Source organism: Benincasa hispida, chromosome 4 (genome assembly GCF_027475165.1).
Source record: "Benincasa hispida cultivar pf3 chromosome 4, pf3_genome.v1.1, whole genome shotgun sequence".
Taxonomy (NCBI): Eukaryota; Viridiplantae; Streptophyta; class Magnoliopsida; order Cucurbitales; family Cucurbitaceae; genus Benincasa; species Benincasa hispida.
Window position 1 is genome coordinate 2,630,063 of NC_143481.1, and position 27,519 is coordinate 2,657,581.

General features: G+C 30.8%; 1 protein-coding gene across 1 annotated transcript; it reads right to left on the reverse strand.

The window, feature by feature from the left end:
- Positions 1-14,717: 14,717 nt before the first annotated feature.
- On the reverse strand, positions 14,718-22,293 carry LOC120076005 (uncharacterized). Its single transcript, XM_039029778.2, has 14 exons — positions 22,081-22,293; positions 21,894-22,005; positions 21,073-21,185; positions 18,701-18,823; positions 18,425-18,627; positions 17,754-17,829; positions 17,358-17,444; positions 17,131-17,211; positions 16,965-16,997; positions 16,764-16,817; positions 16,631-16,672; positions 15,702-15,780; positions 15,551-15,621; positions 14,718-14,921 (listed from the first exon to the last, which is right to left on the reverse strand). Exons 1-14 carry the CDS (start codon positions 22,243-22,245, stop codon positions 14,847-14,849), a joined length of 1,314 nt encoding a protein of 437 aa, XP_038885706.2. The 5' UTR covers positions 22,246-22,293; the 3' UTR covers positions 14,718-14,846.
- Between the last annotated feature and the right edge of the window lie 5,226 nt (positions 22,294-27,519).

Consider the following 27,519-nt stretch of genomic DNA (forward strand, 5'->3'; position numbering starts at 1 on the left):
GTTTTATAATTCACAGAGATCGAACAATTGTAGACTCCGTGAGGTTGTGAATGGTCCGAACCAGATTCTTGCTATATGTAGTGACAATCAAAACTATATGGAGGAAATTCATTATATGTATGATATACTTATTGTTCCTCCAACAGCTCCTAGATGTAGAGGACCTGTTCGGGAAGAGGATGAGTTTGATGAAGTTGCACATAATGTGGAAGAGTTGCCCTCTCTGATGTAGACGCAGAGTCAAACTGATTATGTTAATCCGATGATGATGATGCCAGCATTTGGTTTAGGACATTATGACTCAGAGGCTGGTCATTCGTCTTCATACGTGCATGGACATGATCGGGGTCGTGGAGAGCATAATGAGTATTTATATTATGAAGCGCCTGTAGAGATACCAGAGCAACATCAAGAAGAACCCGAGCAACCTCAAGTTCGAAGTCGACGACGACAACCAGCTCGAAATCGACGACGTCCGCCTTGTGGGACACATTGATTTTTGTAATTATTTTTATATAAATGAGATATTTAATTTACATTTTTTTTATTTTTATGAGTTATTATTTTTTTTAATTTATTCTTTTTAGAGTTTAAATAAAATAATAAAATATTTTTAGAAATTGTTTTTATAAAATGAAAAATTAAAATAAAAAAAAAAAAAAAAAAAAAAAAAAGAAGAAGAAGAAGAAAGAAAGAAGAAGGTGGAATGTGTAATAATTAAAAAAGAAAAAAAAAGGGAAATTTGTACGGTATTCTCACTCTCTATCAAAATCTGGCTATCTCGCATGGGGAGAGCGGCCATGACTAATGCTCTTTACACAATAAGGATAAGCTTAATCTAGTTAATCCTATGCAATCATCCCATATCCTCAACATTTCTCATACATACGTTGTTAAAAGGTTTTAATTAATTTAACCATAAGAACTATCATTAATGGATGCTATATTATCATTAATTAGTACACTTTGAATTAACTCAAGATGTTACATATCTGTAAGGTAAAATGTTCAAACTTCCATCTTTTATATAATTAAACTAAAAACAAAGGTTTAGTTATGCAAGTTACCATGCTCGAGAATGGACTTTCATCTAACATGATTTACATACAAACAAAATAACCAAAATTCTGAGAAAATAATGATAAATTCTCTCAGTAGGCAACGGCTGAGATAAATTCAATGATCGAATAAAATAGCGAAGATTGATTCTCAGAGATGGGTATGTATATTACTTCCATTGGAGCTTCCATTCTCAGAGATTGTAGGAGAGAGCGAGATTGAGAGAGCAAGATTGTAGGAGAGAGCGAGATTGTAGGAGAGAGCGAGATTGAGAGTATCTCGCTGAATATCTCGCCGAACATTTCGCTCTCTCCTACAATCCCGCTGAACATCTCGCTCTCTCCTATTGTATATTCAATTTTTTTATATTATAAAGTTGTACATTATTCTTTTAATTAAATTGTACATTATTGTTTTAATTAAGTTGTACATTATTCAATTTTTTTATATTATAAAGTTGTACATTATTCTTTTAATTAAACTGTACATTATTATTTTAATTAATTTGTACATTATTCTTTTAATTAACTTGTACATTATTCTTTTAATTAACTTGTACATAACTTTTAATTAACTTGTCTTGTACATTATTCTTCTAATTAAGTTGTACATTATTCTTCTAATTAAGTTGTACATTATTCTTTTAATTAAGTTGTACATTATTCTTCTAATTAAGTTGTACATTATTCTTTTAGTTAAGTTGTACATTATTCTTCTAATTGAGAAACAAATATTTTTTTAATTGAGAAATAAATATTTTTTTTTCAGATCATGGCTTTAAACCCAAGACCTGTTGATCCTGATGTTTTGTATGACTAGTCCATTCATCGATCATTTATTGTATGGCGAGATCCTACTACTGGAGAAATATCTTGCAAGCGTCGAGAGGCAGTTCTCTAGCGCATTATCCCACTCCACCCTCGAATATTATCGCTATTGCGCACATCTGGATTCTATGGGTTGCTAGATTAGTATTTATTCAGTTGGACTGGCATCTGATCACAACCTTGGTCGAGAGATGGAGGCCCGAGACGCATACATTCCATATGTCTGTTGGAGAGTGCACTATCACTCTACAAGACATAGAAGTGTTGATGGGGTTACCTGTTGACGGTGAGCCGGTCACCAGAGTGATGTACGATGACTGGTTAGAAGTTTGTCAACTGTACCTCGGTGTGACCTCACCTGCCGACAAGATTAAAAGATCAAGGTTAAGTTTAATATGGTTAGGAATACAATTTCGTCAGCTCACAGATGATGCAGACGAGGAAACCGTCATAAGATATGCGCGAGCATACATACTACAAATGAGGGTGGAAGTCTGTTTTCAGATAAATCAAGTCATTTTGTTCACTTGATGTTCCTGCCAAAGTTAGCTAACCTCCATGATGTGGGGCAGTATTCGTGGGGTGGAGCATGCTTGGCGTGGTTGTATAGACAACTATGCAAAGCAACAAGACCTGAGGTTCGAGAGATAGTTGAGCCTCTCATACTTTTGCAACTATGGGCTTGGGAGCGATTTCCAACAATGGCTCCACAGCTATATCATGTTAAAGACACTCAGTTAATTAGACGAGCCTACGGTTCTCGGTATGTTGTTTTAATTCAATTTAATTTTTATATCACGAATCTAGTTAATTTAAATTCTAAATTAACGATTTAAAAATTTAGGTGGAGAGACAAATTTTGTGTGACTAGGACAGCCACACATGTAGTCAGCCAATATAGATACATGTTTGATCTGCTTCAACCTGAACAGGTACATTACACTGAACCTAATTGATTATTTTATACACATTTTTATTGTATTTGTCTTTAATATTCTCTAATATAATATTTTGTGTTTCAGGTTATATGGGAGCCGTACAAAATTATTATGCATACTTTGCCTAATTTTTGTACGAATGATCAAAACATATGGCGGACGATGAGTCCTCTCATATGTTTTCACGTTGGTGAGTGGCATCTTTCTGACAGGGTGATGAGACAATTCGGTTTTCAGCAGGATGTCCCATCGCCTTGTAATACTGAACCCATACTGCATGATATTAATCTAAGGACCGGAGATTGGTCCGAAAAAGTTGCACATTTGGTAGTGGGATGGCACTATCGTGCAAGGTTTATTGTAGTGGGGATTTCTCTTGAACAGTTGGATACAGATGTCACTCCCGAATATATTCATTGATATAATAATATCACAAGGCACTACGTCACTCGTCCGGGAGCAGCTGTGGGTTATCTGGTAAATGAATATTATCTAATTATTTTTAATTTAAATTTATTTTAAATTTTGTCTAATTGTTTTATAATTCACAGAGATCGAACAACTGTAGACTTCGTGAGATTGCGAATGATCCGAACCAAGTTCTTGCTATATGTAATGACAACCAAAGCTATATGGAGGAAGGTCATTATATGTACGATATACTTATTGTTCCTCCACCAGCTCCTAGACGTAGAGGACCTGTTCGGGAAGAGGATGAGTTTGATGATGTTGCACATAATGTGGAAGAGTTGCCCCCTAACTGATTATGTTAGTCCGATGATGATGATGCCAGCATTTGGTTCAGGACATTATGACTCAAAGGTTGGTCCTTCATCTTCATATGTGCATGGACATGGTCGAGGTCGTGGAGAGCATAATGAATATTTATATTATGAAGCGCCTACAGAGGTACCAAAGCAACATCAAGAAGAACCCGAGCAACCTCAAGTTCGAAGTCGACGACGACAACCAACTCGAAATCGACGACGTTCACCTTGTGGGACACATTGATTTTTATAATTATTTTTAAATAAATGAGATATTTAATTTACATTTTTTTATTTTTATGAGATATTATTTTTTTAATTTATTATTTTTATATATTATGAATAGTAATTATTTTGATATAGAAGCTTTTAAATGTCACCGACATAAATAATAACATCAGATAGTCTAAATCTAAATAGGTAAAAAAAAACTTCAATATTCAAATTTACATATTTTAGATAATAATTTGGGGACATAATAAATCAAATCAACACTCAAAACCTTCACATGCAAGTCTATAAATAAGACTAATTGATATAAAGAACAGAAATTTTAATCACAGTAGTGAGGTCAATAGTTTAAAAGATTTTACAATAATGATCTTGGATTCCTTTTGTACATTTGGTACCAAGATTTTAAGATTTATTAAAAATACATTAACTATCCTGAAAAATTGAAAGCAAAAGGACTAGAAAAAAACTAAATTCAAATTACAATAATCAAAATGAACATTTATCCTATTATTTTAATATTTTAACTCACTAGGTTTGAAAAAAAAATTGCTTATTTGATCAATGCCATCGATTTTCCATTATCTAGCTATGAGAAAATTAATAGACATTTTTTTATTAAAACAAAAAATATCTTCTTTTCTCTCTCTCAGTCGGGTGTGACTTAGGGGTGTTTGAAATACCGATGATCCGAAAAAATCGATCAACCCAACCCAACCCGTGTGGTTTGTGTTGGGTTATCAACTTATTTGGGTTGGCTTGGGTTCAAATAAATGAAATTTTTTTGGGTTGGGTTGGTTCAAGGGTTCACCTAAAGTAATCCAAACCAACCCGAACTTTTATTTACTTTAAAATGTGTATATATATTTTACTTAGGAATTAGTTATATGTACATATATATATTTCTTTTATTTAATTTCATTACTTTTTAGATAATTTATTATCTAATAACACATAAAAAAAAAGTTTTTTAACACTTTGTAAAGAAAATTTGCATTATATAAATTGAAATTGAGTCGTTAATCTTAATTCAATATATAAAGATAATTAAATCAAATTTCTATGTATTAACATTTTACTTATTTTTAGAAGAAACATTTAAATAAAGGATCCAAGTAACCCGAACCAACCTAATCTAAATATTTTATGGTTAGGTTAGGTTGGATTCATTTTTAAATAAGGATTATTTGGATTGAAGAAATTTACAATATAAATAATTTGGTTGGATAAAAAAAATACTTCAACTCAACCCACGAACACTCCTAATGTGACTCACCCATACTCACTCATTTCTAGTCGCACTCCCTTAATTTGAAACGAGGGAGTACTCCCTCGTTTCAGAACGAGAGAGAAATGCGAGTAATAACCAATGGAGAAGAGGATGGCAAATGATGGGAGGTAGGAGATAGGGGGAGAGAATAAATTTGGGGAAATAATATTCTTATCCCTGATTTAAAAAAAAAAAAAAAAAACAAATATTTGCACTATTTAACAACAAAGATATGAACAGGGGAAGAACAAAAACTAGGCTTCACAAGATTGCTATTGTTGGCTTTGATAGGAGCCCTAATCAAGATACTCTGAACAAATGCTTATTATCTGCCACAAAATAAAAGATGATTTCCATCAAAATAAAATTTGACCATGTGATCAAATCAAAGACCAGTTCGAAGAAGTTTTTGAGTTTAGTCAAAACCAAGCTGAATTAATCATAAAACTAAAAATAGAAATTTAAACCTAAATCCAGCCATAGCATCAGTTAATGGAGTTGAAAAAAGTCTTACTATAGAAGATCCAGTGCACTGGAAGCTAAATCCAGGGAAATTAAATGGAGGGTTTTCAGAAAGAAACAAAGTTGAAAACAAGAAAACTCTGTTGGTGTTGTAATTTATGGCTATTGCATCACATTATATATGGCAAATTTAAGCAAATTACCTATTAAAATGGAGAATACCAATGAAGAAACAACATTGGAAAATGAAGATATGTCAGAAATGTTGAGGTTGATACCCTAAATCTCGTAGGGTCCTGTAGTTTATGTAAACACATGTATGAACAAACATTTGTGATGTAATAATATGAGATATTTTATCCACTATTGTCTCTGAAATATGAGTTATTTTAGTTGCATTAATCACAAACCAATAAACTAAGATCTCTAGTTATCGTTTTAACTTAAGCATGTATGTGGAGACATACAAGTTGATCATGACTTAAGTGATAACCTAAATGGTATGTAGTATATGGATAAAGGAGGTAAACCTTATCCTGGTGACACTATGGATACGACCTGTTTTGTAGATGTTACAAGTGTTGTAAAGTGCTACAAATGATATGATCCTGGTCATTCATGTGGAGACATGCGAGCAGAAGTATCCTATACAAAGAAGTTTGTATAAGACCGGACTACAAAATGTTTAGTCTCATTATTAACGTCATTCATTACGGAGACTTTCATTTCTCTAGGATGACCATAGATAACATGACCTTAATCCTAAGTGGGTTATGAACTTCTGCCTATGAGGGCGGTCCTTTGATTTGCATGGTTGCGTGGCCAGTTCGCCGACTCAAACCTACCACTTTGGGGATTTGTCTGATTGAGGAGCTGGGAACTCAGTTACACAAGACAGAATTCACTCCTTCGCCAAAGCAGAGGTAAGTAGATAAATTGCTCTCTTAATGGCTGATTCTGGGGCTTGAACAATGTGGCGCCACACCTTCTCATGGCCCGAGAAGCGTTCACTCATAGTGGGACTATGATGTATTATTCATTAGAGGAATCAGTAGTACTTAAGGAGTTAGATATAACTACAGGAGCAAAACGGTAAATTGGCCTAGCTGTGCTTACGAGCGATTTGTGAAGGGTCATCGTACTATTGGTTGGTTATATCCAATGGACACAGAAATATATCTGTAGTACGAAGAGTGCAGCTGTCAGTCTTTAGTGGAATGTCCGACAATTAACAGATGGTGGATATCGTGATTAAAGAGTTTAGTCAGTTATTCACGTACCGCTTCAAGCTACAGGTCCATAAGGTCCCCTTGGTAGCTCAATGGATTCATGTTGAGAATCAGTTTTTGGGTTAGTTTGAAGTGTTCAAATCACAAGTGAGAATTTGATTATATATGATATAATTAAATTAGTTCAATTATATATGATATAATTGATTTGATGTATTTGATACATTATTTAATTGGAGAAATTAATATGAATATGATTTATATTAAATGACATAAAGGAGAAAAAGAACTATTGTTTATATATTACATATGATGTGATATTAAAACTATAAGTTATAAATATAATATGATAAATTAATTATTATATTTATTAATAACAAAAACAATTAAGAGATAATTATGGTTGGTTATTTTTCTCTATTAACCGATCAAGTGGGAAGTTATTATCAGTTTTAATAACTAAAGGATAAAAATAAAAATTGTTTTCATCTTTTCAGAATCCCATCACATTCGATCGGGTAGAGAAAAGCTATACGATAGCCTTTGAGAGAGTAAACGATCAAGCTTCTTGTTACTAGACGATAGCTCCACATTCGCTATACGATCGAGTATTCAACTCTATACGATAGGCGTTTCTCATTCTCCCACTTACTCGATCGTTTAGTTCCTTCTTCCCTCTACCAAATCCACACAGAGCTCACATCTTCTAGATTCTCACACGGAGTATACCAAGGTAGCCTCTTGGTAGTGTCGAGTTGCTACTCGAGGGTTAAGAATCGAGTGTTACTCGATTGTGTTCAAGGATCTGAAAGTTCATGATTTTCACTGGTTATTCGTTGTGTTCGTGCACTTGATCGAGTTTTCTTGGATGCTTGACTAGTGTTGATCAGGGCATACTCGAAGAAGAGTTCTTCAAAGGTATGTCACTCGATTCCCTATGTATTTAACTTAAAAGCATGTTGTAATTTACTCGATGATGCATAACTATTGTTGTTTGTTTGTAAATGCTTTGTTCTTTCACAACGGGTTTGGAACGATCTGTTTCCGCTTAATGGTTCTCTTGTTTAAGAGTTCCTTCAAGAAATGCATCCTTGAGCCTTACAAATAGCTACTTTTAGTTGTAGAAAATAAGATCTAAATGGATGATTTTCTGTGTGTCTCTATTGATCAATTGTACAGGTATAAACAACTTGGTACAACACTAAAAATAGCTAACAAGAATCCCCTAACAAAGCTCAACTATCTAACAAAAGGAGATTTGACTTTGCAACCTGAAAATCCTAAACAAAAGTAGTTTACAATTTAACATCTTCCCTCAAACTTAAGGTGTAAGGGTAGAAACCAACTTGAGTTTGCACAGTAGCTGAAGAAAGCGTTCAGAAGGAAGGGCTTTGGTGAAGATGTCAGCCATTTGCTCAGTTGTAGGTATGGTTTGAAGGTGCAGAGTAGAGTTTTGAAGATGATGGCAGACAAAATGATAGTCAGTCTCTATGTGTTTCGTCCGTTCATGAAAAACATCATTATATGTTATCTGAATGGCACTATGATTGTCACAATGAAGAATATTGGTAGAATTTTGAGGAGCCCCCATGTTAGCCAAGAGCCAGTGCAACCACAAGACCACTGAGGTTGCATCAGCAAGTGCACGATACTCCGCCAAAAGATAAGAGAATCACCCAAATAAAAATTGTAACCTGTGATAGACCGTTTGTGCTATTGGAGTTGGTCGTCAGAGTTTGTTGTCGAAGGTGGTTGTCAAAGCCCAGAGTTGGTAGCGTGAAAGTGGTTGTCGAAGTTGATCATCAAAGATGATTTTTGTCGGAATTTGCAGTTGGAGGTGGTTGTTGGAGCCTGAAGTTGGTTGCATGAAGATGGTATTGGAGTTGATTGCCAGATTTCTTCGTCGAAGGTGGTTGTTAGATCCTAAAGTTGGTCATTGCAGTTGGTCGCACGAAAGTGGTCGTTGAGTTAATCATCAGAGATGATTTTCGTTGGAGTTTGTAGTCGGAGGTGGTTGTCGGAGCCTAGATTTGGTCGCATAAAGGTGGTTGTCGGAGTTGATCATTGGGGTTGGTCGCATGAAGGTGGTTGTTGGAGTTGGTCGTGGGAGTTATCGTCGGGGAAGGTTGCCGAAACCAAGAGTTGATCCTGAAGTGTGGCAATACTAGTCGCTGATAGTGGTCGATGGGTGGAGCCACTGAAAACATTAGAAGAAAGGAGAACTTAGGTAGTTGGGGTGACACTACAACAAATAGGGCTTATGATAGCTTCTGGACATAGCCTTTTTAATAATAGGCTATGGAATCCTTAAAAAAGACGAAAATTTTTAAAAACTAAATTTGGGGGTGCAGAATATCCAGACAGAACCAAAGAGGATTTTGAGGAGAATTGAATTCCATGTCCAAACGTACCTTTAACATAATGCAGAAGAAAGGCAACTGTGAAGTGGATAATGCAGGGATTGGACATGAACTGACTGACAATATGAACCGCATAAGCTATATCTAGACGAGTTACTGTTAAATATATAAGGCTACTAATTAATTGTCTATACAGTGTTGGATCCTGGAGGGGAACACCATCAAAAGAGTCACCATCATAGAAACTATATTTGAATCTCATTCAAATATTTATTTCCTCTCATTAAACTATAATGTATCAAATACATTATAACAATTATATCACGTATAATTGAAACAACTTAATTATATCATATATAATGAAATTCCTCTATTAATTTGAACAATTCAAATTAATCCAAAAATTGATTCTCAATTAAGCCTATTGAGCTACCAAGGAGACCTCATAGACCTACAGCTTAAAGCTCCAACATTACATGAGTAATTAATTAAACTCTTTAATTAAATTATTTACCATCCGTTAACTGTCAGGCACTCCACTAAAAATTGACAGTTACACTCTTCGCACTACAGATATATTTTTGTGTCCATTGGATATAACCAATCAACATTACGATGACCCTTCACAGATGGCTTGTAAGTACAGCTAGGCCAAATTACCGTTTTGTCCTTGTAGTGACATGTAACTCCTTATACCACTGATCCCTCTAATGAACAATAGATCATAGTCCAACTATGACTAAACCCCTCTCGGGTCAGGAGAGGGTATGGCGCCACATTGTTCAAGACCTGGAATCAGCCTTTAAGGGGACAATTTATCTATTTACACCTACCTCGAGGAAGGATTGAATTCCATCTTATGTAGCTGTATTCCCAGCTCCCCAATCAGACGAATCCCCAAAATGGTAGACTTGTTGAGTCGGCGATCTGGCCGCTCTCACCCATACAAATCAAATAACCGCCCTTATAAGCAAGAATTCACAACTCACTCAGGATTCAGGTCATGTTACCTATGGTCATCCTGGTGAAATGTGAGTCTATATTATGAACGACGTTATATAATGAGACTAAACATTTCGTGGTCCGATCTTATATAAACTCTTTTGTATAGAATATCCCCACTCACATGTCTATACATGAATGATCAGCATCAGATCATTTGTAGCACTTTTCAACAATTGTAACTCCTACAAAGCATACCATTCTCGTAGTATCACCAGGATAAGGTACCCAGCCCTATTCATATGCTACAGACCATTTAGGATATCATTTAAACATGATCCACCCGTATGTCTCTACATACATGTTTAAGTTACAAAGATAACCTTGAAGGAACTCTAATGAGGAAAACCTTGAGCGGAAGTGGATCAACCAAATTCCATAATTTATTGAATACAAAGTTTTACAGTAAACAAACAACTAGATGTGCATTTAATATAAATTATGGCATGTATTAAAAGAAAAAGGGTTTCAAGAATTTCACCTTTGAAGACCTTTTTCTTCACGAATTTCCCTCGAAAAATCATGAACAATTTGAAGACCTTCTTCAAAAAAATCATGGAACAGAACCAAATATTACCACAATAGAAACCTTGGTATTCTTAGTGTGAGTACCCAGGAGTGGTGGGCTCTGACTATTTTGGTTAAGAGGGAAAGGTTAAGGTGGAGGAGGAAGAAGATTGAGAACTCTTACAAGAACACAAATTCACAGAACACTTGACAGTGTTTAGGATTTAGGGTTTTGGATGTGAGACACGGACCCAGATCGGGGATCGAGGGTCGAGTTTTGGATCAGGAATCAGAGATCAAAGGTCAAGTTATGGATCGAAAATCGGGGATCAAGGGTCGAGTTCTTCACAATGGCTTCAGATGTGTTGGACAGGAGATCTGGATCGGGGGGCAGGGGGGAAGGGGGGAGGAGGCTATTTTCACTGACACAGGTCGGTTCTTCTTTACGCCGATTAGAGGATCTGGTTAGTTCTTCTTCACACTGGACAGAGGATCTGGGTGGATGACACTGGTGCGATGATCAGACGGCAGCGATGATAGAGAACAAGAGGAAGAAGAAACCAGGTAACAAAGCTCTGATACCATGTAGAATACAAGATCTGAATGGATGATTTTCTGTATGCCTCTATTGATCAATTGTACAGGTATAAATATCCTAGTACAACACTAAAAATAGCTAACAAGAATCCCCTGACAAAGCTCAACTATCTAACAAAAGGAGACTTGACTTTGCAACCTGAAAATTCTAACAAAAGTAGTTTACAATTTAACGTCTTCAACATAAAGATACAAGAAACTAAGAGATTTGTTTCTTCTTCTTCTTCTTTTATTTTATTTTTTTATATTTTTTTAAACCATTTAACATTTTAACCAAATAAAATCTAGTTTCAGAATAAAATTTGACTAGTGGGCAAGTACACATCATCATTTAACAACCCAGTCAACAAACCTTTAAGTTAAGTAACAGTCAAATGGATCTAGGGACCATTTAGAACCATTATTCAAATTTCAACAACATTAATGCCTATTATAAAACCTTAGAGACCAAATAAACACCTACTTAAAACTTGGAGGGACCAAAAGTATTTTTTGTCTTTTTTGTATTTTATCCAAAATTAAATTTTCATCTGATCAAATTTAGAATCTAATAGGCTTCGGCAATTTAAAAAATGAAAATGTTCTAAACTTTTGATACCATTTAAAGTATACAACCAATAACAAAATTCAGTGCCCAAAATTGTTATTTAATATTATAATAAATACATCTAGCCTAAATCTTATTCCATTCTTACATTTTTGTGGTTTGTCCTGTTTTTTTCGTGTCTAAATTTTAAAATACTTATTTTAATTACTATTTACTTAAACCATTTTTATTCCTAAAACTTTCATAATTTTTATTTTAGTTCCTATGTCGATATTGATCTAATTGTTTTTCAGAAAAAAGAAATATTTACCTAATACTTGGTGTTAACCAATAATGTGGCTTAGAACTTTTGATGCATGCTTACAAGCCCTCTTCCCTGGGTCTCTGAAACCATTATTATTATAGATGCATGTTTCCTTTTTATCCTGATGTTTGTTTTTGTAACGAATTTTTTAGTGTCTTAAAATATTTAAGTGTTATTTTGATAAATTGGGGTTAAAATTTTAATTTAGAGGCAAGGTTATTGATTAAAAGATATTTAATTTAATTTAATTTAAGGAAAAATTTGATTAATTTATTGGAGGGAAATTGTGGTTGGAGAACGAAATTGGATTATTTTATTTGATTAAGGATTAAAGATTTTAAAAGATTTGGAGATTTGAATTTTTGAAAAAATTTAAATTGAATTTGGATTTAAAAAAGGATATATATATATATATATATAAAGAAACTGAAAAGAATTAGGATTTTGGAAATGGAAAGGAAATTGGAATTTAGGAGGGAAAATGAATTTGGAATTTAAGGGAGAAAAGGAAAAGGAATTGTGTGTGTGTATATATATATATATAGGCCTTGAGAAGCATGCAAAAAAGTAAGGAAAAATACATTTAATGGCCAAAACAAGATCTCCAATTCAAATAATAACCATTTTTTAAAAATTCATTGATTTATGACCAAAACTTAATATGGAGGGCTCATCTCTCTATTCAAAGTTCCAATTTGCCTTTCCCAAATCCCAAGGTCCTAACAATTACGGTTCGAATTTGACTTAGTGCCCTAGTTTATTGTACACCCCACTCGCTTTAGGACAAGTGGGAGATTGTTGGGATGATGTCCTAAACTCTCGTGTCTTGTAGTTTGTAAACACGGTTTTGAACAAACGCTTGTGGTGTATAATATATGATATTTTCTTCGCTTATTGTCTTTGAAAATTGGATGTTTTATTTGTTTTACTACAAATCAATAAACTAAAATCTCTAATTGTCAGTCATTATGTAACTTAGTGTATAATATATGATATTTTCTTCGCTTATTGTCTTTGAACATTGAATATTTTATTTGTTTTACTACAAACCAATAAACTAAAATCTTTGATTGTCATTATGTAACTTAAGCATGTATGTGGAGAATGAAATAATAAACTCAAGATCCCTGTCAGCTTTCCAAACAATTGTTGCAAGGGCATGTATTGATTCGCGGTAATAGGCGAAAATACATATTTCAATCATAATGGAATAATATATATACACGCAATCTATATATAATGAATTATTCTAGTCATTTAATAAAAACAATGTGTAGGACATGCAATAAATGTAGGCTACAATTGTTGAAATATCACAATCATATCAAGTAGAGGAAATTATTTTAAATGATAAAATTATTGAAAATATTTATAAATAATAGTAAAATATCACACTATAGCTGCAATAAACTGCAGTAAACTATTATCTGTGTCTATCATTAACACAAATAAATACAAATAGTAGTATATCGCAGTCTATTCGTGGTCTATCGTAGATAGACAGCAAAATTTTGTCATATTTGTAAATATTTTGATTTATTTTCCTATATTTGAAAACATACCTAAATGAAACCCCTAAAATATTTTAAATTAAAAGAAACCGTTTAAGAAAATATATAATATTTGTTTTGATAAATCTACAAAAATAATTACTATTGATAGTTTTTTATCTACTCTTTTCTGGAAAAGATTAGCCTCTAATCTTCCTTTTATATATTTATGTTTGAGAGCTGTTTTTAAATAAAAGAAATTAGTCAAATTATTTATAAATATAATAAAATATCACTATTTATTAATGACAAATAATGATAGACATGAATAGACATCTATTACAGGATCTATCAAATTATCACTATCTATTACTGATAGACAACAACTTTTGCTATATTTGAAAATGTTTATACAAGTTCTATCATTTAAAACAATCACCCTTTATATTTTGTATTTTCTTGCATGAAAATTATCATTATTATTTAACTATTTTGGTAAAAACTTTATCATTATTATTTAACTATTTTGGTAAAAACTTTATCATTATTATTTAACTATTTTGGTAAAAACTAACTCCAAATTTAAGATTTATTAAAAATACACTATCTATTATTTTCAAATATAAAAAAGCAAACCAAAATATTTACAAATATAACAAAATTTTATTGTCTATCTGCGATACACCGTGATAAACTACTATATATGTCTATATGTATCATAATAGACATAGATAGTAGTATCACGATCTATCGCAGATAAACGGTGATATTTTTCTATTATTTGTAAATATTTACAATAATTTTATCATAATTACCTAAACCAAAATGAAATTTTATCCTTTTATTTTAAAATTTTAACTCACGAGGATTGAAAAAATGATGTATTTGATTTTCCATTACCTAGCAACGAGAAAGTTGATCGACATTTTAATTAGGAAAAAAAAAAAAAAAAATCTTCTTTTTCCCTCTCAATCGGTTCTCGCTCACCATACTCAGTTACTCAACCACACCTCGCTCTACTCCCTCGCTTTAGGGAACTCTTTCGTTTTGAATGGAGAGAGATAAGTGCAAGCCAGTAGCCAATGGAGGAGTGGAAAATGGTGGAAAGGAGAAAGGAGAAAGGGAGAGAGGAAAAATAAATCTGGGGAAATAATATTCTTGTCCCAGAAATACAAAATTTTTCTAAAATAAAGCAACCTAGTATTTATACTTAGTTAACGTTAAAAACAAAAATATGAGCAGGGGTAGAACAAAAACTATGCTTCCACATGGCTACTACTGATGTCCTCGACAGGAGCTTTAATCAGGATACTTTGGACAAATGCTATCATCTGCCACAAAATAAAGGAAAATTCTTACAAAAATATATTTTTTTTATCTTTAAAAAGGCCCCAAAATAAAACATGTCCATCAAATCCAACCAAGTGTAACCATTTCGCATGTACTAAAATGGAAAAATTACACAAACCATCTATGGATTATGAAGTTATAATTATATTCATGAACTTTTAATTTGATCCATTAACTCCTATTTTGTTATTTGTTTAATTCAAAGTTTAGGAGTTCAATTATAACAAACCACATAGTTCAGGAGCTATTAATCAAATTACAAATTTAGGAATGCAATTGCAATCATAGTTTAAAGGTGGTTTGTACAATTTTCTCATGATTAAATTATCATTTTAACCACTATTATATTGGATGATTTTAAAAATGCTGTATATTTCTTATAGTTTAAGTTTAGTTATATCTTTGCGAGCATCATCATCAATACCGCCATCACTATATGTAACATAGTAAGAAGTTGACTCTTAACGTAGAAAGCAAGGGCCTTTTGGAAATTTAACATCAGTTAAAACCAAATTGAAATCATAATACGAAAATAGAAATTTAAAGCTAAATCCATCCAGCAGAGCAACTATAGGGGCATTGGTTAATGGAGTGGAAAAAAGAGTCTTACCACAAAAGATCCAGCGCACATGATGCTAAATCCAGGGAAATAAAATGGGGCGTTTTCAGAGAGAAACAAAGCTGAAAATACCAAAACTCTGTTAGTGTTGTCATCTCTGGCTATTGCATTGCATAATACACATCAAATTTAAGCAAGTTACCTGTTAAAGGAGAAAATATTAATGGAGAAAAAGCACTGGAAAATGAAGATATGCCTGAAAGGCACCCTTGAGCCTTACCCTGATAATCAACCAAACCCAGTAATGTTTTTATGCTAACAACAAAAATCAAGTTCATAATGGGATTCTTAAAAAAAATCCGGTTACATATTTTGATTTGGTTACAACAAAAATGATATTTTGCTAAAATCTAGTTACATATTTTGATATTGTAAATTGAATATGTATTGTAATTATTTGGTTTTTAGTTTTTGTTTTTAAAAATTAAGCCTATAAATATTACTTCTACCTCTAATTTTTTTAATTTATTATCTACTTTTTACAAATGATTTAAAAAATCAAGCCAAATTTTAAAAACTAAAAAAAAAGTAGCTTTTAAACTTGATTTTGTTTTTGGAATTTGGCTACAAATTCAACTACTTAAGAAAATGCAAACCATGGTAAGAAATTGGGAGAAAATAGGCTTAATTTTTACAAATAAAAAACAAAAAACACAAAATAGTTACCAGGGCCTTAGTTATTAGCTATTTCGTTCAAGGCTATAAAAAGCCAAAGTTAAGTTATATATTGTATTTGAAAGCTTGTGACACGTCTATCATTTAGAGTTTTATAGACTTGTTGCTATTGGTTCAATCCATTTTAATCCACCAAAACTAGCCAGAGTTTCTTCTTTGTTTCTCACCTAAACTTAAAGACATGTTCTTTTTTGAAGCTGGGGTATATGATCTGGCTATTTATTTTGATTTAGTAGATTTGTTTAGTTAAGTTGTTAATTCATAAACACAATTGCACAAAAATTGCAACATTACTTTTAGTAAGATAAAAGATAATTGCCAACATTAAAAAACTACTGAAATAAAATAACCAATGAACTGCTTTGAGACTATATGTTAAAGTTGTTGAAAACTAACCTGCTCGCTTGCATCAACTTGCTTCGACACTATGCTTTGCAACTGTGAATTAAAAATGAGAAATAAAATAAGTTCAATCAAATTATCAATCGAGAATAATAAACTTTAAATCATAAAGAAGTATGATACTCACGCAAGGACGCCAAAAGATAAACAAAATGGAAAGCATTCCAGCAACATAAACAACCTGATTGATTTACAACAAAATAGAGTGAGCCATTTCATGACATGATGTAATTTATGAAGCAGATAGGAAACTCAAATATATAAAATAATGAACCAAATTTATTAAAAATAATTAAACTGCATTTCCAAATTAGTTGCAAAGAAGTACCCAATCAGCCCAAGCAAAGCTGTAAAGAAACGTCTGCATTCAAAAACATTGAAACAAATTTAAGCATCCATTAGTAATCTTCAAATTTCTTAACATGAAATTGGATTATTAGAATAAGATTCACAATTATTACGTCTAGAAACAAGAAGAACGTTAGGGAGCTTACCTGAATGCAGAAGACAAAGAGCCCAATTGAGAGCATCTTGTTCTCTCCTAGAAGTGGAACCAAGATGGGGATTAAAAGTAGCTGCAATTATTCGTTTAATGGTAAGAACACACATGTGGAAAAGAAATGGATGGTGTCCTATCACCACCACATTAAGGTAGTAATTCTTTTTAACATATTCTAAACATAAATATTGATCTAGAGTAAAATAAAATAGTATGACTTGCCTGTGAAATAGTCGATGCAACCCCAAAAATCAACATCAAATTAGCAAACCCATCCTTGTTAAATTGAAATTTGGCTTTTAAATAGTACTGCAGTATCAAACATAGGTCAGCATAACAATTGTTAACCCAAGCTGCTCAATTTAAATCTCATAGGCACACTTGAGTCTGTTAAGGATGTAAAATTTATAATTGAGCCAAACAGAAGTTAACAATATGAGTAAGATGAGGGTGATCACCAACGGCTAAAACTTTCTATATAAAAGTAAACCAAACAAGTTTAATGAAATGATAACTAAAAGTTTCCCATAGAAAATTGAGATGCATTTAAGCTATTGGTAAAAAAATCATCAAAACAAAAACTGACCCAAAATTAGTTCCTTGGACTAAAAGACTGACCAGTATAGAAGCACGAAGACCTTCATCAGCGAGATTGCTAAAAAATGCAACAACGGCGAGTTGTAAAAATGTCAAGCTGCAAATAATATGTACACAAGTAAGAGGATTGAAAGTTTAAGGAGAAATTTAACATGTTCCTAAATTAAAACATCTTTCAATCCTGCTCTTATTCAAAGAAAATCTACGAGGCGTCACAAAACAACATGACACGAAGAAAGTTTAAAAACATTGTTGACAGAGGTAAGAAAAACGAGTAATTATACTTTCAATCTCTAGGATTTGAACTTAGATTCTATTACGTCCATAGATTTTCAAAACTACATTTTCAGCCCTTGAATTTTAAACATAGTTTCTATTTGAACCTTGAAGTTTCAAAAGTGAAGTGTTTGATCCAAAGTTTGAGTTTGTTTGAAATCAACTTTACTCATAGCAGAATTCAACTTTTAATTTGGTCACTAACATATGTTGACTAGGCTACAGAGTTTGAGTTGGATTCTTCTTTCATTCTTATACTCATAAACTAATTACAAACCAATTTCAAATTTCAAGTTGCAATTAGCAATCAAATTCAAATATCAGATCAAACATGTTGTGTTATTTAAAAAAAAATGTAAAATAGAAGGATCAAATAGAAACTAAATTGAAGACAAGATGGTTAATTGAACACATACCTAGTCCTCAACAGGGAAAAAAGGTCCTTCACTGAAGGCAATGTGGTAATATTTTTTTCTTTTTTGGGTGAAACTCGGTCCAAAGAAACAGATTCTACACTCTCTCCGGACAATAGGGGAGTAGAAAGATTACAATCGGTGACAGAATTAGTAAGAAAAATCCTCATATACACCGTCGCCGCAGCCGCCGTGGAAGCCGCTACCTGTTGAAGAAGAGGATCGATCTGTTCAACACTGAGTACAAATGAAATTTCAGAGAGAGAAAGAAGAGTGTACCTTAAAAGTGGATGAAATGGAGAGAAAACGAGCACAAAGAGTCCCGCAGAAGGAAGCAGAAGATCCAATGGCGGATAGCAATCCGAATGCAACAGCTCGCTGGTGCTCCAATACATTATCGGCCTGTAATTGCAGAGATAAATCCAAAATAACGAGTGAATGGCCATGGCGTCGAACAAGGGTTTTGGGTGTTAGTGTTGAAGTAGCAAAATGCAACTGTTAAAACGGACAGGAGAAAGCGTTGAGGTGGATGGAGGCTTTTGACGCACACGTTGCATTTATTTTCTTTTAGTACATTTGGGATAGCAGGGTTGAAATCATGGACCTATTCCGTAATTTAGGATGCAACATTCTGATTTTTAAGAAGAAGGTAATTATGCTTTAGATAACAAAAATAGGTGCAATTTAGGATACACAAATGTTTAAAAAAATAATAATTAAAATTTAGTCTGATTGTGTTAAGAAGATTCAAATTTAGTGTCTAATAGTTCTATAAATTTTAAAAATTAAAGGTTGTTAAACTTTTTAATTTTGTATTAAAATTAAATTCACAAATTTATTATATACAAAATTTAAAGTATAGGTCCTACCATTTTGTTTTTGGCTCTTAGTTTTTGAAAATTAAGTGTATTTCTTCCTTACTATGGTTATTATCTTTCTTTAAATAAAGCAATTGAATTTTTAACCGAATTCCAAAACATAAAGATAAATTTTTAAAAAAAAATTAAGATCTCGTTTGATAACTATTTCGTTATTTGTTTTTAATTTTTGGAAATCAAGTTTATTTCGTCGTAATTTCTTACACTGATTTGCATTGCATCTTTCTTAAAAAGAGTTTAATTTTTAGTCGAATTCCAAAAACAAAAACAAATTTTTAAAAATAGTTTTCAAATTTTGACTTGATTTTTTAAATCATTGTTAAAAAGTACATAAGTACATAACAAATTACGAAATTTAGAGGTGAGAGGAGTGTTAATAAGTTGAATTTTAAAAAGCTAAAGACAAGAAAACCACATGAGGCCTTAATCTTCAAAACTTGTACTTAATATTTAAGAACATTGCTAGAAAGTAGATAACAAAGCAAAGCAATTTAAAGGTGAAATGAGTGTTTATACACTTACTTTTCAAAATCTAAAAATAAAAACTTAAATGGTTACCAAACGGGATTCAATGATTTTTTAAAAATAGTTGCACATATCAAGGACTTATTATATACAAATCAATTTTTTTTCTTTGCAAAGATATTGTAATTAAAGTATAGGGTGGGAGAATCGAACCTTATACCACGAGATTGATAATATGAACACTATACTAATTGAGTTACGCTCTTGCTAGCTATAAATTTAAAAATTCATAGACATATTTGATACTCTTTAAAGTACACTAACATATGAAACACACATAAAAGTTGTTAAACGAACTTGATTTAGTATATTGACATGCACTCTATCCCTAGAGGTCAGAGCTTCAATCTTCACTCCCGTAATTTTTGTATTAAAAAAACAAATAAGAGTTCAATGTCCAAACTTATTGTTTATTATTACAATACATACATCTAATCTAAATCCTATTTTGATTTTTAAACTTTTAAGGTTTGTCCTATTTTTCATGTCTAAATTTTAAAGTATCTATTTTAATTATTTAAAAAAAAACATTTTGCTTTATAATAATTTTCAATTATGAATAATAAAACTAATAAACTAATCGAAGATAAGTTCCAGTGATATGATAATTTATAATCAATATATTAGGGAAAAATTTTCAAAATAGAAATTATAAAAAATATAATCAATAAATAAAAATAAAAAGTCAAAAGTTGTGTTTGATTAATTTCGAGGAGAGATCATTCTGTTTTATTTATCAAAAAATAGAATCACGAGTTAAATTAGCAGCAAACAGAATTAAAAAAAAAAAGGAAGGAAAAGACAACTTCAACATGCTTTAAAATAAGAAACTCCAAAAACAAATGGATTTTATTTTAGATTAAAATATTATTTGAGTCTCTATAATTTCAGATTAATATGATTTTATAATCTAAATTTAGTCCGGCTTACTTTTTCATAATCTTAAATTTAGTTTCTATTATAGTTTATCACTGATTTCCATTTTTCTTTATAATTTATTAATATTTTTACTATAAATTTTCAAAATATATTTTCATATTATATTTATTGCACGAAATTAAAATTATTATTATTATTATTTAATAAATTTTGATAAAAATACAACATTGAGAGACTAAATTTAAGCTTAATTGAAAGTACATTGACCAATTTTAAACAAAATCCACAATATAGAGACAAAAATGATATTTTCATCTTTATATTAAGAGAATAAAATCGAAATCCACAAATGTGGCAAAATTTTCTTACCGCATATGCAACAGCCAAGCACTGAACGCTCCCATCACAAATTGTACTCGTTATACACTTCAACACAAAATAAACAAAGAACAAATTTCTCGACCTCCCATATGCTAATATTCCTGCAATCAAACCAAGAATTTAACTTTTTAAAATTTTTTAATTAATATCGTTTGATAATCATTTGATTTTTAAATTTTGTTTTCTTGAAAATTGTACTAGTTTTCTCCCTTTTCATTTACCATGTTTTTCATTCCCATTAAGAAAATATTTGAATTCTCGATTAAGTTTAAAATACATTTTTAAAAGCTTTTTTTTTTTAGTTTTCAAAATATTTTTAACTTTCCATTTGAAATTTGGGCTTATTTTCTTCTAATATTTTTACCTTAGATTTTAATTACTTTGAGAGAACATTTGAATTATAATTCAAAATATAAAAACAAAAAACACTTTTCATAACTATTTTTTTAACTCAAAAATTTTGGTAGAAATTTTGACAATATAACATATAAATTTTGGAGGTGAAAATACAATTTAAAAACTTAACTTTAAAAAACAAAATATTTAATTACCAAATGGGCCTAACAATCAAGGTTGGCTTTGGAAAATTAAACTTGCTTTCTTACAACATTCTTACAATAGTATAAATTTAAAAAACAAAAAATTACTTTAAAAAAAAAAAACTTGATTTGATTCTTAAAAATATGTAGTAGATATAAAAAAAATTAATAAGTGAAATTAGTATTTATAAGTTTAAGTTTTCAAAAATAAAATGATTATCAATACCAAAAATCATTTAAAAAAAAAAAAAAAAGAAAGAAGAAACCAACCAATGGGAATTACGGTGAGAACCATGGGAATAGTAAGTAGAGTCTTCCTTCCCAAACTATCAGAGAGGTTTCCAAGCAATGGCATCAAAAGCAATGCTCCAAGCCCCGTCACCTACATACCTCTCAAACCATGGAACTCGTTTAGATTCTTCAATATAAAACTGTCGGTCACATTGTAGGAACTTACGATTTGTTGAAACCCCGTGAAGTAAATGGCGAGAGAGCACTCGTCTCGACCCGGACAGAGAGCGGACACGGTGACGTCTGTAATGGCTGGAATGACCATCATGGTTGCAAAAGTGTATAGAAATACCGTCACCAACAAATGGCTTAGCTTCCAAATTTCTTCCATTCTTCTCTAATTGTCTTTTTTCTCTGTCTTTCTCTTTGTTCTCTTATCAGTTTTGACTGCAACAAAGCCGACCCCTCCTATCTATGCCCAATCAATTATTGTTTATTGCATAAACCACCCACATGTTTTTTATTTTAACACAAAAGAACAAAAATGAAATAAAATTTGCTTCTATACAAGTCCACATCCCTATAGATAAATTTTAAAATATCAATTTTAGTCCTATAATTTTAATTTTGTTTTATTGGTGAACTTTGATGTTTTTTTAAAAAAATTTAGTTTAGAAATTTTAAATTTAGTCTTTCGAAGGACTTTTGTTATGAGAAGTCCTTCAATTGAGGTTAATTTTCAATTAAATTAGTTAAATAATTTTATTATTTGTTATGTAAGACAAAATACTGTATAAAGACGATGCTAATAGAAACCAGATTTTTTAAAGAAAAATAATCGATAACAAACTAATAGTAAAAATTAATATTAAAAAGCTAAAATGAGCTTAGTTAAGTGACATTGATCTTTTTCCCTAGAATTCGAAATTTGATCCTCCACCTCTATAGTTATTGAACTAAAAATTAAATAAATAATAATAATAAAAAAAGCTAATTTTAAGAATCATCGAAGATACTTGAGATAAAATTGGACAATAAAAAATATAAAAACCAAAATAGAACGAATTCTAAGTATATAAAGAGATAAAAAATAGTATTTTAACCAAGTTTAAAAATTATATTTTCAAATATGAGTTTATACTAATTTTATGGATGTTTCCTTATGTATAACTTAGCTCATTAAAACATTATTTATTTATTTTAAAGGTAAGATGATTGAATCTCTGTTTCTAATTATTTTTGTTGAATAAAAATGGAAACAATCACATGGAGTTGTTATATGACAACACTTAAATTTTTAATTTAATAAACCAAATCTCTTAAACTGATGAAGAATTGCAATTTGACTTTAAATATTACAAAATGCATAAATTAAACTACTCATAAACTATATATGTCTGACTCAATGGAATCCTTTATACGATTAAGATTGTTACAATTAAATCCAAATTTTTTAATCTCAAGATTGCATCTCAACATCCATTTAGAAATTAAAAAAAAAAGTTTAAAAATATTATTTTATTTGGAAGCATAGTATGATAATTAAAATTTTCTTTATAGAGTTAAAAAGGGAATCAATTAAATAATTCAAAGATTTGATTTTGTGCATTTTGTAATAATTTAAGAGTTTAATTGTAAATTTGTTTAAGTGCAAACAGAATACCAATAATGTTTGGTTCTCATTTCTCGAAGTGTCAATTTGACTTTAAAAAATGGTGTCAAACTGAGTTCAAATAATATGTTTCTTTCTTTAGCCATTTTATTAGATACATATAAGTCATAGATTCTTTCGAATTTTCAATTCAATGCAATTAATTTAAAAGAATTATAATTAATTAAGTTGCACTTCTTTTTTTCATTACTATTAAAGTTAATTTTAAAATTTCTCTTCATAATTATTTAAAAGTAATTATAGACATTAATATCAAATATTGAAATCAATATTTAGAAAATATTAGGTTAAAATTGTAAATTTTAAAATTTGGGATCAAATTATTTTTTTTAAAAAAAAAATCAAACTTTCAAGTTAAAATTGCAATATTTTAAAGCTTAGAGACTAAATTGAAACTAAATTAAAGACTTAAAAACTAAAATCCAATTTGACAACCATTTGGTTTTTAGTTTTTAAAAAATTAAACCTATAAACATTTTTCCCACCTCTAAATTTCTTACTTTTAATCTACTTTTTGGTAATGTTTTAAAAAAACAAGCCAAAGTTTAAAAACTCAAAAATAAAAAAAGTTTTTAGTTACTTGTATTTTTTTTTTGTATTTTTGTATTATTTTTTTTTTATAACTAAGAATACAAAGTACTTAAGTAAGATATAAATCGTTGTAAGAAATTAGAGAAAATAAGCTTAATCTTTAAAAATTAAAAACAAAAAATAAAATGATTATCCATTGGGACCTTAAAAGTTAACCTATAATCATCTTCCACATCTAAATTTATTGCATTGTTATTTAATTTTTACCAAATAAAGGCACACGGGAGTTGATAACCTAGTTTGACAATAAACCACCTACGTCTTGGAGAGGGGGCACTGTGCCCAAGAAAAATAATTCACTAATATTAAAGGGTCAAACAATTACAACGTAGTATTATCTGTAATTCAACGACTACTCATGTAGCAACTCACAAGTCATCTAGACTCCCCCTAGATGTGAGATTCTCCCTCAATTGTACTTAGACTCCCCCTAAGTGTGATAATATTAGTGTTGAACACTTCGGCTTTTGACAGTGTGAGAGACTCCTCTCCTCTTGATTATCTTCTTTGTAATTCAGTGAACTCCCTTCGACGAATCTTAGATCCTCCTTAAGATGAAGAACTCCCTTCGATGAATCTTAGATCCTCCCTAAGATGAAGAAATCTTTATTGAGAATGAAGTATTAGGTTTCTCCTAAGACCAAGAATTCTTTCTCTTCAGCGATGCCTTATGCTCCTCCTAAAACAGAAGTCTTCAAATTCTCGAACGATTCAAACGTGAATTTGCACAACGGAATATAGTTATCAAAGATAACACCATGTTGCACAATTCGGCCACCAAGAACAAAGACACACTCTCACTAAGAACAAATGCGGCATCCCTAAACGAAAGTTATTATTCTCCTTTTAAAAACCGTGGCCAATCAAGGAAAATATTTCCCCTTCAGTCAAAATAAGTTGCGTCATAAATAAGGAAAATGCATGGCTATATACATCTGTTGAGATTTTCTAGAGTAGGAAAGAAAAAATATTTCGCATATAATTTTCAGATCAGGAAAGAAAAATGTTATGCAGAAAATAATATCCCGAGACAGATGTTAAGACTTCACTTGTGATAACAACAAGAACCATATAAGTTTCCTTAGAAAAAAAAATAGAGCCAACCAACAAATCTCTAACAAACTCTTTTCCTTTTAAAAAAGATGCAAAACATGGTAAAAAATTGAGATAACGAATTAAGCTTAATTTTTAAATATAAAAGTTCAAATAATTATCAAACCGAATTTTGAGGAGGTGATTATAACAAATCTCATAACTCAAAGATGATTTGTCCTCAAAAATTTAAAACTAGTAGTGTTAATAAGATTTTATATACAATAATAACATTTAAAAGGCGAATGTATTTTCCTTTCCCAAAAAATAATGTTTAAAAAATAATAACATGGAAGGGAGTATAAAATAATAACATTTGAAAGGCCCCCGTTTCTTTGATTAAAAAATTCGAAAAAAAAAAAAAAAAGAAGCATGGAAGGGAGGGATGCACGCTGCCCAAGAAAAAAACGTCGGGATGAAGAGATAAGAGGCATTCAATTGCCCCCTTTAAGTACTTTCTTTGGAAAGATTTTTTTTTTTTTTTTTTTTTTAACAAATGTATTGTAATTAAAATGTGGGATGGTACGAATACTATGTTAGGTGAACTACGTTCATATTGGTAAAGAGATATATTTTAATAAAAACAAAAAAAAATCGTGTAATTGCTAAATATTTAAGACAAGTTGTTTTTATTAATTCTTTTTTAAACTACAATAATGTTCTAAGTATGCAATTTATATAATAACTACATTTATTGTTTGACACAATAGAATGATTTAAGAATTACGTGAGATTCATGCAATAAATAATAAATTAATATATTTTTTGATGATGTGTCAAATTACGAATAAGAGTAGTAAGATAGCACAAAAAAAAAAAAAAATCTTATATTAAGGTTTTTCCTGCTCTCTCCAATTATAAATAATAAAACTAATCAAAGCTAAACTCAAATGACATAATAATCACTAAATTAAATGTTGATGACAAAATCTGGATAGGAAAACTCATATAACCTTCATATGCTCTCAGCGGTAAATTTGTAATTTTGGAAAAGAAAGACGACACGCAAAGCAAAGAAGAAGAAGCACCGCGTGCTGCTTTCCACATATCCTCTAATGCTTAAGTCAATATCTAGCAAAGTCAAAAATAAGCTAAAAATAGAAATAAGAACAAGTTACCTTTCGAGGGACTATGGTCTTTTATTTATAGAGGGTGAACCCTAAGGTTCCTAATCCAAAAAAGACTTCCAGTCAACCATGAGGGATTCTTCTTTATAATAGCATTTGTAAAAAAATCTTGTTTCATATTTTGATTTGGTTACAACAAAAGTCAAATTTTGTTAAGAACCTGGTTACATATTTTGATGTTATAAATTGTTTTTTCATCAGTGATGGCACTTAAAATTTCAATGCAACTAAAGTACAAAATGTAACTGCTGAAACAGGAAGGAGGAATGACAGGAAAAGAGTGCTTACGTGTTTATTACAATGGTTGAATTATAATAGTCTTAGGTTATAACAGTGTCTGTAGTGAAAACTAATTTAGTCTGAATTATAATAATATGTATTTGGAGTATATACTGTTTTAATCTAAGTTATAATAATCTATATTTTGAGAGCAGATTATTTTAGTTTAAATAGGAAATATTAAATATTGCAAAACAGAGCATGAGTAGGAAATAGTAAACATAGTAAAATTCGGCAATTTGAAATAGTAATATTGTAGATAATTGTATGTTATAATAGTTGAAAATACCAATTATTGTAATTGAAGCACTAAACATGGACTCCACCCACTTGAAATTGGGGCCCAAACACTCCCTAAAAGGCTAAATAATAGTTTTACTTGTTTTTTTAGTTGAAGTAACGTATGATAGATTTAATAAATTTTATAAATACATCGTTATAAATATTAACATTACGAGTGAATCCACAATTAATTAAACAAATTAAAAGTTTATGAGTATTTTTAATAAATTACATTATTGGAGGGTGGTAATTGATTAAATTAAAATTTTGAGTGCGTGATTCTAACCAATCTCATAACTCAAAAGATGATTTGTCCTCAAAAATTTAAAACTAGTAGTGTTAATAAGATTTGAGAGTATAAAATAATAACATTTAAAAGGCCAATGTATTTTCCTTTCCCAAAAAATAATGTTTAAAAAATAATAACATGGAAGGGAGTATTAAATAATCACATTTAAAAGGCCCATGTTTGTTTGATTAAAAAATGCGGGAAAAAAAAAAAGCATGGAAGGGAGGGATGCACGCTGCCCAAGAAAAAAACGAGGGGATGTCCACGTGATTGTACCAGATTAAAAAAATATTAAAAAAAAAAAAAGATAAGAGGCATTCAATTTGCCCCCCT